At 35.6% G+C, this 14,451-nt stretch overlaps 1 protein-coding gene and 1 non-coding gene across 3 annotated transcripts in view; one reads left to right on the top strand and one right to left on the bottom strand.

Moving 5' to 3' along the window:
* The window catches only part of Src42A (Tyrosine-protein kinase Src42A), a 201,029-nt gene extending 187,147 nt beyond the window's left edge, over nucleotides 1-13,882 (top strand). For both annotated transcript variants that reach the window (XM_089639036.1, XM_089639035.1), the window contains exons 4-6: nucleotides 6,010-6,337; nucleotides 12,543-12,721; nucleotides 13,387-13,882. In XM_089639036.1, coding sequence (XP_089495162.1) covers nucleotides 6,010-6,337; nucleotides 12,543-12,721; nucleotides 13,387-13,752 — 873 coding nt within the window. In that variant the 3' untranslated portion in view covers nucleotides 13,753-13,882. The remainder of the gene's footprint in view (nucleotides 1-6,009; nucleotides 6,338-12,542; nucleotides 12,722-13,386) is intronic.
* On the bottom strand, nucleotides 11,684-11,756 carry TRNAY-GUA (transfer RNA tyrosine (anticodon GUA)). The gene has a single exon. It is a non-coding gene; the product is annotated as a tRNA-Tyr (tRNA).
* Nucleotides 13,883-14,451: the final 569 nt, after the last annotated feature.

A 14,451-nucleotide genomic window follows, 5' to 3' on the forward strand; every position in this document is an offset into this window, starting at 1 on the left:
CGATGTAGGTACTCGCTACTGTTATTTGGTTGAGTTGGGGAAGGTTCCCCAATTTGTGACAATTGTTATTGAAGAATTGATCGATTGAATAACCGGCCATGTGTGATGTTTGTTTGTTTTGCCTTTATTTCCATGTCTGTAATGTTCGATGGTGGCATTGATTGCGCCCTTCAGGAACTTGGCGATGAGGTACGTCCTGTTCACTAAGTTACTCGCCGAGTCCTGTATACTAGAGACTAGACTAGATGTACTAGCCCCATACCCACGTCATACCCTTACCGTGCCCTGACTGCCCACTGACCAGCAACTTGCCATGTAGTGTCCAATGTCCATTCGTGCTTGCTCTCCCCTCTGTATTCCCTTTCTTCTGTACATACTCAAAGTCCCCTTGCAATAAATTAGTCTCGTTCGATTGACCTTGAATTACCCTTCTCGCCAGTCGATATTATTTGTTTGTATAGTATTATGATCTTTGCATCACCGTAAAATGGGAGTGACTTTGAACAATTTTCAACTTTGAAACTAAATAACTTTTATAAATTGATTTGCGTCAAAAAATGTTATGCCATATTTATTTATTGTTGTGAAAAGCAGTGATTCTAGTAACATTTACAATTAATAACATACATAAATCGTAATAACATACGTTAATTATATCAGTTACGATGCAGCCTCGTGTTAAAAAATACTTATTCGAATTTTGGATTTACTGAGATTTTCGATCGATCTCAGAAAAAAGTTGTTTATAATTCTCCCCCAGAGGCACAATCATTGGTAGGATGGTCCTCCCTATTGGAAAAATAAAAAGCCTGTGCTGCCGGGGAGTTATCGGGGACATCAACATAAAAAGTTCCAAACCATCATGATTCCAAGCTGCTCAATGCATAAGCTAGGTGTTAGCACCATTGCAATTTCATTGCACACGTTTTTAAAAAAATGTGTGTTTGGGAAGTAAAAACAAACATGGTGATTAGAGTCACCTTTCGTAGTGGAACGACTTGATATATATAATACTGTTTTTTATAAGGTTCTTACAACAATATTGTTGGTAATATCAAGCGAGTTCAATTATTAATATAATTCCTTCAATCGGCTAAATACTAGCTATATATATGTATATATATATATTTTTTTACCTTTCAATGCCGATAAATCGGCCTTTATTGAAATACAATTCTTATATTTTCATACAAAAGAAGAGATTAACAGTATTAGAAGTTACCGTAAGTAATTATCTATATAATTTAATTGTATGTTTTACATTACCTACCTCACTAGGTGTGACCTGTTCTAAGGTAGGTGACAGGAATGTACACTAAACATATTTCATCGCTATGTTATTGACAGAAAATTAGGAAATGTTAAATTTCGATAAACATTGATGGAGAAGAATTAGTAAAGTGTGTAGTGTCTAAAAGAAGTTGAAAAACGGTACATTTTTACACTCCTGGTTAAAAATTCAACGATTAGGTTATATACAATGAAATAGTATAAAATGAAAATGTAAGACATATAGCAATGCAGAAAAATAACAAGTTCTATGCTATTAATCGTTTTTAAGTTTAATTTTTAGAACTCCTGTATATATTTTTATTTCTTTTATATATAAACGAGTTCTGCTATGTTATTATTATTACATGTGACAGCTGTTTCGCCCTCTGAAGGCATTTTGATAATGCCTTCACAGTTTGATAATGCCTTCAGAAGGCGAAACAGCTGTCACACGTAATAATAATTACATAGCAGAACTTGTTTATAAATAAACTGTTTTTATAAATTGAATAATAATATTTTTGAATAAATACAAGAAAATAAATTCTACGCTGTTAATTTAATAGATATAGCAATGAAAAAAAAAATAACAAGTTCTATGCTGTTAATTTAATTAACACCTCCCTAAGGAGAATAACTAGTGTTTAGGGAGGGAATTTTTTTTGCAGCTTCTGTGTTCAGGCGCTTATTTCGAATGAATGCTATCAGCGTATAAGGGACCAAAGATCAAGATATCTTCCGGCCGCGGATAGATTTAACTTTATGGCAGGTTCAGAACCAGTCGCGTCCGGTCGCCAAGATCCCAGATAATATAATAATATACACACGGTGTCCGGAAACTAGTGCTAAACTGTGAATCTGAAAGGAGCCGGGTCAGCGCTTCGTCGCATTAAAAAATAGTTAACTATTTGTTTGACCTTAAAAAAATTAATCTTCTGACTCGATATACTCCAAAAGCTCAAATGAAAAAAAAACCGTAAAAACAATTATTTTTTACTATACTACACATTTGAATGTCTTAAAGAAAAAAACAAAAAAATTGTTTGTCTGAGGATTGAAGTGGGAGATTTCCTACCCAGGAACTGGAGCCGAAAACTCTACCAAGCTCGTCAAATTCCGATCGCGTAGGACCGACGTTTATTTCGTATATTAACTGCTGTGTTGTCATCCGATTTCAGAGAATTGCGATATCCGCGTATGTGTACACGATTGCCACCAAAAGTTATAGAATACATTGTCATCGACAACGAATCTATCTGCAGAGTTTCAGATCGATCGGATGCTGGTAAGTGGGTTGATTTCCGCTTCCAAGATTTGTATTCAAGTTATAACAAGTATATTGTTAAATTTAGTCTTAATGTGATATTATAGATTCTCCTATTCCCGCTTGTACCACTAGTTTCCGGACACCGTGCATGATAATGAATAATACTGAACAGTCGTAAAATGTAACAATAAAAGGCGTTTTATTGAACGTTTCTATCGTAAGTTTTACAATGAGTATTGTGAAATCTATTTGTGCAGGATGCACTTAGAATGGCGTGTGTCCATAAAGGCTGCTTCTAGATAATAATTCATCTGCTTTGCTGATGGAAGATAAACTGAATACAAAAATCACCTCAACCAAGGCCAGGACACAGAAGAATCAAGTTGGCCTGCTATTTATTTGATGATCTTCTATAAATAACAGGCCAACTTGGTGGAATAGCAGGCCATATTGGTTATTGTAGGGAATTTATTGATAGGAATGCCTGGACACAAATAACCAAGATGGCAGCCGATATGGTTCAAACATATTTGCTTACACGGGGAATGTTTGTTTACGTAAGTACTCAATTCTTTTTGTTAAAAAACGATCATTGATAAAAAATACGAACTAAACATTATTAAAGCTTTTAAAAGTCGTCTGCTTTTTTTTTTTTTTTTTACTTTTAGTCAGTTTTTTTTTAAATTTCGAACTTCAATCGATGGGATAAATACCTAAGTTTTTATTTTCGACTTCTCATGACATATATTTTAATTCAATTTACTAATTTTTACGAATGTATTTAATAATCCGTGACAAATCACGGGATATTACAATAATTGTAGAATTTTGGGAAGCTAAAAGTATTTGTAAAATATTTTCCTCAAGATACATGCGCCTTTCAAAACAAAAACACTTGAAAAATTACGAAATCTGACTTTTCTTCAAGATTAATCCTAGAAAACTAAACAAAATAAATAAACATTTCCAAAAGGGATATTAAAATAATTTTCTACTAAGAAAATATTATATTACAGGTACTTTATCGCTTGTCTGAATTCTTGACACAATCAGTTCCAATTTTAATTGATATATTTTTTTAAATGAAACAAACACTTAAATTCAAAACAAATCAAACTTTTTTGAACCAAAGTTACAATCACAGACAGAACCACAACCGAAATTAGCAGTTTTGATGATTATGTTTCTGAATTTTTCATAAATTGCTTAAAACTTTGTATATAAGTAAATACACATCATTTAATAAATTATAATTATGTAAGATCGGCGGCCATTTTGGTTGTTGTGTGTAGGCATGGTGTTACGTTTACTCCTTCGTAACTTGTTTATAATATCCAACACTTCTCTAGCTATGTAGTGTTCTATACACCCTACTGTAATAATATAAAAAATACCTTTCGTTTTCTATACCTAATAGATTTACTGCTAATTGTCTAACACTCACTATTATTGCCTTCATAATCATTAAAATATCGTTATTAGATCAACACACCTTTCCGATTTATGTGTAGCTTTAAATCGCATTAGTGTTTATTAGTAAATAAATTCCGCAATCATTTTCTAATCTTGCACAGGCGAGCAATAAAAGCGACCACCCCCAAAAATCGGAATTATTTGAAATTTTACGAAATGTGCGAAACTGAATAATGTGTATATTTTATCTAATGAACCTAGTCATTGATAAAAGAAATATAAAATGAAGCTTTGCTTTATGCAAAGAGCACAAGGATAATTATTGGAGGTTGACATTGAAAATCAAAGTGATAGGCCAAATGGAATACCATAATATTCATGTGATTTTACTTTGCCAGTATTATTTATGATGCATTGTGCATTTATGATTATATTTGGAATATTCATGACTTTGTTTGGTATGTCATTTCAATCCGAGATTCCCAAACTTAATTGAATCTTGAGTATACCATTTAGATCCGAGATGCCCAAAATTAATTTACTCTTAAGTATGCCATTTAGTTCAGAGATTTCCAAACTTACTTGGCATTTAAGTATGCCATTTAGATCAGAGATGCCCAAAATTAATTTGCTCTCAGGTATGCCATTTAGATCAGATATTCTAAACTTACTTGGCTCCCAAGTATGTCATTTATATCAGAGATTCCAAAAATTAATTTGATTTCAAGTACGTCAATTAGATCAGAGATTTCCAAACTTACTTAACTCACAAATATGCCATTTAGATCAGAGATTCCCATAATTAATTTGCTCTTAAGTATGCCATTTAGATCACAGATTTCCAAACTTACTTAGCTCACAAGTATGCCATTTAGATCAGAGATTCCCATAGTTAATTTGCTCTGAAGTATGTCATTTAGATTAGAGATTCCCAAACTAAATTGACTTCCAACCCTCTTTTCTGAGTTATTTTTCTTTGATGCTCCCTCCTCCCTATCTTAACCGTAAAACCCTGCCCTCCTTTTCGACTTTTAATAACATTGAACTGAAGATCCTGCGTAAGTCGAAAGTGACCCCCATCTTAAAATTCGTCAGGTTGTATATATATTTTTCCAGTCCAGAAAATGAAGCACGTTGAAACATAATATTACAATATGATTGGTTCATCGGGTATGATTCTTGCCCATCACACCTGTTGAACCAATTATGACTTACATGAATAATCAAAAAGTTTGATAAATCTTTAACCCTTTCATACCATACGTATATTTGAAGATACATAGATTTCAGAATTTTTTCCTCACTATCTAGAGCGAATAAAAGTTGGCGGTTTTCATTTTCCAATTGCTGGTATATCTTTTTTGCGCACTATTGTTTATTAGCTCTTAACTACTCGTTCAGTCGGTAGCCACTCTTATATTTTGAAAAGTGATTTTTGTGTTGTGTTAATCTTCAACCGAATTTTTTCACCTGATTTTTTTGTAATGTTTTGAAGGTATTTTTCAACATCCAATATTGATGTATATTTTTTGAAATTTAATAATTTGTTATATTTTTTAAGATTGGCCATTTAAATGAAACACGCCCTCTGAAACCTAATGTTCTTTCAAAAGAAGCGATAACGTCTAAACAAATGTTGAAACCAATGTCGCTACTAACTTAATACCTTTTGGTTTAAGCCCATTTAGCACATGCCACAAAAATTTAATAATTATAAGGTTAATAGGTTTTGTAGGGATATACAATGTACCAATACAATAAATTCACTATTTGAGCTGATGATAAACAAAGTACATTTTTATCAAACAAATATTGACCTGGACTTTCGTGGTTTGCAAAAATAGACTCTAAGGTCGTCTAAAGTGCAAAAGAGACAGGGTGATGTTTGAAAACCTGATTTTTTTTGACAATCAGCTATTTTATTTTTTTATTATATTATGAATTTATGAGATTTTGACTCTTTTTCATAAGTAAAATGCTGGACCGCAAATATTTGGTAGTAATATTTAAAATTAGTTTTGACCAATGACGCTAAACAGAGTAATTGTGTGTTCCAGGTTGAGAAACCCGTGACAGAGGGTCTGTCGCATCGCACGCGTGATCAATGGGAGATCGACCGCTCTTCCCTGAAGTTTGTCCGCAAGCTCGGCCACGGCCAGTTCGGCGAGGTGTGGGAGGGCCTGTGGAACAACACCACGCCGGTGGCCATCAAGACGCTCAAGTCGGGTACCATGGACCCCAAGGACTTCCTGGCCGAGGCGCAGATCATGAAGAAGCTGCGCCACCCCAAGCTCATCCAGCTGTACGCCGTCTGCACGCTGGAGGAGCCCATCTACATCATCACCGAGCTCATGAAGAACGGCTCCCTGCTGGACTTCCTGCAAGGTACAATACCAATACACTATTTCATTGTGTTCATTTTCACAACTTCGATTATCCTAGATTAAAACCTGCTGGTCTTCCATAATGTTATATGTATACAGGTACCGTAAAACACCCCGTTTTACTGATCAATTTTCAACTTTGAAACTAAATAACTTCTTTTTATAAAATCATGCATGTATGGTTGTTAACCATAGACATATGAATATTAGTAGACCTGCCCTAAGTGATTAAAAGCGTATTATCCCCACTCCCCATACCGGTTCCATTGGAGCCGGCTGTGCTCGCGTATGGCCTCAAGTGAAATTTGAAAACGTGACGTCATCATTCTTGTGCGAACTATGGTCGAGGCATCATCGGTTCATTTTACGAAATAACACGGCAAAATGGTGGCTTGTGGTATGAAAACTTGTAAAAATAGATGTGAAAAAGAGAATAAACCCAATTGTCGTATTACATTCCATATATAAGCATTATTTTACTTTATTTTAAGCATATTCACATCGTATAATATGGATCAGTTGTAGAAACATAATATACTATCACATCGAGAAACGTCTGGACGCGAAACACAAAGCTGGTTGGTTGCTGGGAAGTAAATTATGAACATTTATAAAAGTGTCTTAACTAAATACTTAAACGAAATATTTGACTCTGAAAATAGAACCGAATTTTTTTTCCGAATTTGGACTTCGCAAATTTGTTCATAACGTGGCGAGTAATTTGCGCTCCCATGTAAAAATGTCTATTCATTCAAAAGCAGATTTTACTTTTAAGAAGTAAATGCTGATATTATAATGCGAGATGCCTATTTACTGTCAGATTGATTTATTGACGAATCACAGTCAGCTTCACCCCCTTCGTTCTTCAACAGTTGATTTTACCCCTCGCCATTATCTTCTCGTCTATTAATTCCTATGTCTGTGTTGTTAACGATGTAATTATTAAATAATAAAACCATTATTTTTGTATTTGAAAGTTTTATTTAGAGAAGTGCAAAAAACTTTTATTCATCTCGTAAGAAAGAATTCATTTGACAATATTAGCTTAGAAATAAAGTAAAACAAAGTACACACATACTAGTCTCAAGATAAATAGATATGGATTGATTACAAAATTAACTAAATATAATCTTCTTACGCTAATCCTGAGGAGAGATAATTCCTATGGAATACTTCATACAAAATTAACTAAAAATAATCTTGTTAAAGAATGTTAATCCTGAGTACAGATAATTCCTATGGAATATTTCATATGAGCAATATTCTGTCTCGTAGAGTGAAAGGTTTGCACATTTCTATCTCCAGAGCCGAAATATTTGTGTTTTGGCTCGGCGCACCGAGCTTTTAAAAAATATGATGTCACTTTTGGATTAACGTAACACCGTGTGCACCCCAGTTGAAAACTAAATATAATTTTTTTTATTTATTGACATTCAAAACCTGCTAAACTACTTATGTAGTTTTTGCAATAATATGGTACAATTGTAAACAGTATGTAGGTATGTATAATGTTGATGATAAATTAACAATAAAGATAAGTTGGTTAAATTACAGAATTGTATAAATATAAATATGTAAAAAGCAGTATAAGCCTCATATAACAACACAAGCACAAATGAATTTAATATGAACAAATGAATATAATCAACAAGTACTTCTATGGTTTTAATATACATAAGGTAATACAAATTTATAACGATTTTCCATTTCCTTAGAATGTGAATTCCAATTAGGAAAACCAGGTTTTCAGTAGGGCATCAATATAAATCCTCAGTATCTAATAGCCATTTCCTTAGATTATATTTGACTTTAGCTGTAAAAACGTTTATATTTTTAATTGTCATTGGTAGTTTATTAAATATTCTGGGTACAATAAAGTTTAGGGTTCTTTCACCATATTTATTGGTACATTTCGGGACCACCAATCCTTCATTTTGAGTGAATCTTGTATTATGTTTATGGAAAACTCTTTCCCTATACAAGGAATCAGACAATATAAGATGTTGACTTACAATATTATAAAACAATAATCCTCTGACAGATAAAACATTCAGAGACTTGTATATTAATTTAGTGTCGCTTCTGTGTGCATTGGTATATTTATGGATCAATTTTGTAAGGGAGTTTTGTAATGTTTGGATATAACTTATATTAGTTTTACAAGAATGTCCCCAAGAAGTGATTCCATAACGGATTGTGGATTCAGCCAGAGATAGGTAGATTAATTTTAAAGTCCATAGACGTTTACAAACATTAGTAATGTGTACGTCCCATTTCATGTAGCAGTCAATAGTAACACCCAAATATACATAATTTTTGACAAAATCGATGGTTTCACATGAACAGGGCTGTGCAATATTTCTTTGTAAGCAGTCAAAAGTATGTGTATATAACGAAGGGATTAAATTGTATCTGGCGTGTGGTGATCTTATATGCATATTTTTAGTTTTTTTGGCATTTATTATGAGACCCGCGTCATGAGACAATTAGGCTTTTAGGAGAGCAATAAAATCAAGCTGCATAAGGTTCATTGCAGTAATCAAATCCTCTTGTGATATTACGAGTGCCGTATCGTCTGCGTACCCAAAATGTTTACCGAAAGAAAACAATTTACTCATAATTGAGACGAATATAATAAACAGGGTTGGCCCTAAAATTTACCCCTGTGCAACACCTGTTGAAATATATTTTCTTTTGCAAATTTTTTTTACAATTTTTACTGTTATTTGTCTATCCGATAATTTTTTTTTAACAAAACTAGTAGCTTTCCTCGTATTCCTATTGCATCCATTGTTTCTAAAAGTTTATTTTTATCAATGGTTTCAAACGCCTTCGAGTTATCTATGAATAAAACCAACACATGTTTTTTTAAATTTAATTCATGATTTACATGATTTGAAAATTCCTGAAGCAACATTTCCGTACTTTTTTTCTTTTGAAAACCATACTGGTTGGGATCTAGCAAGGAGAAGGATTCTAAATATTTGTTAAGTTTTGTAGAAATGTATTTTTCAAGTATTTTTTCTAGGGCTGGCAAAATGCTAATTGGCCGATAATTTTGTACATCTGTATGTTTGCCGCCTTTGTAAATCAGTCTAATGATACTACTTTTAAGTTCATCTGGAATCATTGCTTGTTTTAAAATTATATTGATAAAATGAGTTATAACAGGCCCTAAAATATGAATATATTTCTTAATGTCAAACATTCGAATGTTGTCAATCCCTGGTGACTTTGAATTGTTTAGTTTGCTAACAATGATATTAATTTCTTCGCTGGTAGCTCTTGGTAGGTACATACTATGTTGAACTTCTGTCGGTCTGACGGTCGAAGCTATATAATCACATTTATGTATCATAGAGCTAACACTGCTCGTAAAATATTCAACAAAATTATTTGCCACGGTTTCTTCATTATGCGTGTTTAACATATATTTTGATATTATTTCGTCACAACTACTTTTAGACTTGCGTCCTAATATTTTATTTACTTCATCCCAAGTTTATTTGGTATTTCCGAAATAATTTTTGAATTTATTGTTAAAAAAGGTAGACTTACATTTAATGATTTCTTTTGTAACCTTATTTCTGTAAGTTTTATATTCTAATTCAAAGATTTTATTGGTAGGAGTATTTTTCCACCTTCTGTAAGGTAAATCTTTTTTTTTATGTTTTCTAATATATCAGAAGTTATCCAAGATTTTATTGCGTGGGGTTTTTTTTTGGGATTATAATACATAACAATTTTACTTTGTTCATACAAATCCTGAAAATTATTTTTAATTTTAGTGTATAACATGTTGCAATCTTGTTCCTCAAGCAAGGCATGCCACTTAAAATTATAAATATTTTTGTCTATTTTGTTTTGGGATAAAATCGATATTTTTTACGAAGCTTACAATTTTTGATTTTGGATTCTAGGTCTGCTTTGTCCTGTACTCCTGCTAAGGCACTTTTTAGGAAGCACTCGTCTGTTAAATCACGAGAAACGTTGAATAAAATCACTTGTGTATGCCGTTTTGTAGGTAATCTGGCGCTCAGAGTGTCCGAGTTAGTTAGGCAAGGGGTTTTCAAAATTTTTTCTTTATCTCTTTTAGTGGCAGTATGGATCACAACTCCTTTGTTTCGTATATTCCTCATACCCGTAACGCGTATCCCAAGATTTGATGGTCGCAACACGTCCTTTAGAAGCTGCTTTGTACCTTCACTGTCTTTTACAGAGTCCAACTTTGGGAAGATACATACAGCTGGTTTGGGGGTCCCAACTTTAGTTCCTGAGCGGTTGATTGGTGGTGCCGTCTTCTGAGGATCATTTTTGAACATGTCCGCAAATGAAAGGCTTGCCTCCGTGGCATCAGCTACTCTGCGCATCACCGATCCCAGATCCGACTCCAACTGCAAGATTTTTTGAATCCTGTGTTGGTTTTCGGCTTTTTCAATGGTAATTTCTCCTTTTGCCACCATTAAGTTGGCATTGGCTGTTGCCAGATCATCTTTGAAAGCCTCTCTTTCTAACAGCAGCTGTGATACTGATCGGAAAACTTCAGATATGTATCCGCTTATCCGTAGCTATTGGTCCTTTGACACTCTAGACTGCTTTTCCGCAAGGACATCTTGGAGTGCTCTAAGACTGGCTTGTGTGTCATTTAGTATCTGCACTGAGGACACTGGGATACTATGGGTCTCCTTTTCAGATACGTCTGAATAATCAGATTCGCCGTCAGATTCCTCGTTTTCAGACACTGGAGAAATCAGTTCCGAGGCTATTTTGTGTGATGAGGACGTTGAGGACATCATGATTCGTTTTTTCCGCCGATGGCTGCACTCATCAGGCAAGGGTTGCACTGGTGGGTTGGACATTTCAAAGAACACAAGAACACGATCCTAGGTTAAGTTGCAAAATGTCGTTAAAAATGTTTAAAATCCAGTGAATCAGATATTTTTTTCACTGTTTTATCAAAAGAAAAAACCTCTGGCACTTGTATCATCCATACAAACACAACTTTCACACGAATTATTCATTTTTTTTATGATTTTTTGCGAGAGCAAAGTATAAACACAAACAGTTGTCACTGTGATTATTTTTGTATGAAGAAATAAGAAATTATCATTGAATGCACATAACTTTATTTTTGTTCCGCAAAAAATATTCAGGGTTTTTTTTAATCCATTACTTTTTGATAAATATTTGCATAGTAAAGAGTTTTTTTAATTTTTTTTATGATAAACTAATGTTTATAAGACAAGGTTTCTTATGCATAGCACAAAGGATAACAACTTATTATAAGCAATAATTAGTCGCCTGAAATATCCATACAAATTGAAAATATCTCCCGAGTAAAAATAAATGCCGCCGACGGGAATTGAACCCGCAACTTCTGATGTACAGTCAGGTGCTCTGGACCACTGAGCTAGGACGGCTATGTACAAGTACTTCAATCAACAATTACTGCTTATAGAGTTTTGAATTTTGAGAATGATTAGGATTCGCCATTGCTTGTAAACATGTATTTTTCAGTCCCCCCTCTCCCACTAGAGGGGTGTTCCACCTCTTTTTTGGGCGGACTCTGCACATATTCATTTATATTGCCAAGAAGAATGTATGACTAAAGTTTCATGAATGCATGAATTATGTGCATTTTGGCACTATTTTATCTGTACTAGAAGATTAGCAGGGGTTTGATGTTAAGCCCATTTCGGATCATTAGGTTTCTTATTTGATCCTATTTTGTAACTCCTGCCACTCCTCTTAACACATTCCTGGATACTTGCCGGAAAACAGAGATTCGTTTTACGATATATGCTATTAAATACTGCGTTTTGTCACAGAACTCATGTGTTTTGTGAAGTCAATTAAAACATGATCTTTTTTGGGTGTGACATTAACAAATACAGAAGTGTTCACGTTGGGATACAAACAGGCTGGCTGCATACTACTGTCATACAATAATACAAAACTTGACTTCCCAGTCCGTTGTGTCGTATTGCGTCGCTGACTAAGGGATGTGTATGTACGTTGTATGATATCACAATGTATGTCTGTGAGTGCGTTAATAATCTCATTTCGGCAGATTGATATTTATATTGTTGCAAAAAAAATAATAATTTGTTTTTCTTAATGATGTTCTTTATGAAGATTTTCGTAAATTTAGGAAGCCGTGATTGGTAAAAATTGACTGTTCTAAAATATTGTATTTTGTATTGCAGGTAAGGGACGCGGGCTGAAGCTGCCGCAGCTGATCGACATGTCGGCGCAGATAGCGGCCGGCATGGCGTACCTCGAGTCCCAGAACTACATCCACCGAGACTTGGCGGCCAGAAATGTGCTGGTGGCGGACAGCAACATTGTCAAGATTGCCGATTTTGGTCTCGCCAGGCTCATCAAGGTATGTTCTAATCCTGCTATTGAGTTATTCTATAATATATTCCAAAGAGGCTGTAAAACTTTACAAAGAAGAAAACAAATAAAATAGAGCTTGCTAATGTCTGTCATGCATAATAAAACCACAGCAAAACTTAATAGATAAAATAAAAATTAAATTTGCCATCCATAGTCCGGTCGATAGATTCTCCTATCTTAATAAATGGGCTGCAATCTTGAGAGGACAGGCGTCGGGTGGGAATGCTGTCCTTCTACCGGTATTTCAAAGGAAGACGATTCGAGGAACTGCATTATTGATCCCTTCAGCAACGGCGCAGTCGGGAAACATGCCTTTGTCAATGAGAATGTGACTCGTTCTCGAGTTCACAAGTTCGGCTGTGTAATAATTTGCCAGCCTCTATGTTTCCTCCCTCCTACAACATGGTTCACTCCTTCCTTCCTTACTCCTTGCATCCCAAAAGATGACATTGGCCCCGACGGAAATTATTTTCTTCAGGGCCTCTTGTGTAGGGTTAACGCAAAAAAATTTGTGAAAGCACTAAACCAAAATTATTATGGATAATAGTTAAATTAATTGCATTAAAATGTAGGTACCTAGCACATATTAATATTAAATTGTTTGTCGATCATACATAATTCAATTTATTATTGTAATTTTTCATTTTTCAGGAGGACGAGTATGAGGCGCGAGTAGGAGCGCGCTTCCCCATCAAGTGGACGGCCCCCGAGGCGGCCAACTACAGCAAATTCTCCATCAAGTCCGACGTGTGGTCCTTTGGCATTCTGCTCACGGAGCTGGTTACCTACGGCAGAATCCCCTACCCGGGCATGACCAACGCGGAGGTGCTGCATCAGGTGGACCATGGCTACCGCATGCCGTGTCCGCCCGGCTGCCCTCCCGCGCTCTACGAGATCATGCTCGAGTGCTGGCACAAGGACCCCGTCAAACGGCCCACCTTCGAGACGCTGCAGTGGAAGCTGGAGGACTTCTTCACCATGGAGGGCAGCGAGTACAAGGAGGCGTCGGCCTACTGAGACAAGCCTTCCCTGCCGAGCCGCTGCCCCCCGCGCCACCAGCACCGCCCGCTGCACTTCCACCACCACCACCACACGCAGCAGCAGCATCTGCAGCAACACCAGCAGCACCTGCAGCACCACCATCACCTGCAGCACCCGCAGCACCCCCACATGCAGATGCAGGGCTTGCACCCGCAGCCCCCCGCCGGCCTGCTTCAGCAGCAGCAACAGCACCATCTGCAGCAGCACCAGGGGCAGGGTCCACACCCGCAGCAGGTGCCCCACCGGCTGATGGCCTAGTGAGGTGTTTCAAGTTGCTTCTTAAGGACTTATGGCTGAGGCCTAGCAAATACTTTCCACAGCAATCAACTTGCTGGCTTTCCAGTGACTTTATACTAAACAGAGTGTGATCGTGTTGTTATTATCCTATTAAATAAGGTCTCACATAGTGGCGCCTTTTCTACACTCGTCCTTCATCCTTCAAGCGGTACTGTATCCTCTTTTGCCTGTACGCTACTCTAACTAATCTAAGGAATGAGTGGAAGGTTGACTGCCAGCACCGTATCTCTATTTCTCAGTATTTGGTGCTTCCCTTTATTTATATTATGTATTGTATTGTATTATTTATATATTATTATTACATTTCTCTGTGATTGTACACTTAGAATTCAAATCAAAGGTACGCTCCGTCTGTATTTTAGATTTCACTGTACACAT

This window comes from Hesperophylax consimilis, chromosome 13, assembly GCF_061612785.1.
Source record: "Hesperophylax consimilis isolate HC1 chromosome 13, BYU_Hcon_1.0, whole genome shotgun sequence".
NCBI lineage: Eukaryota > Metazoa > Arthropoda > Insecta > Trichoptera > Limnephilidae > Hesperophylax > Hesperophylax consimilis.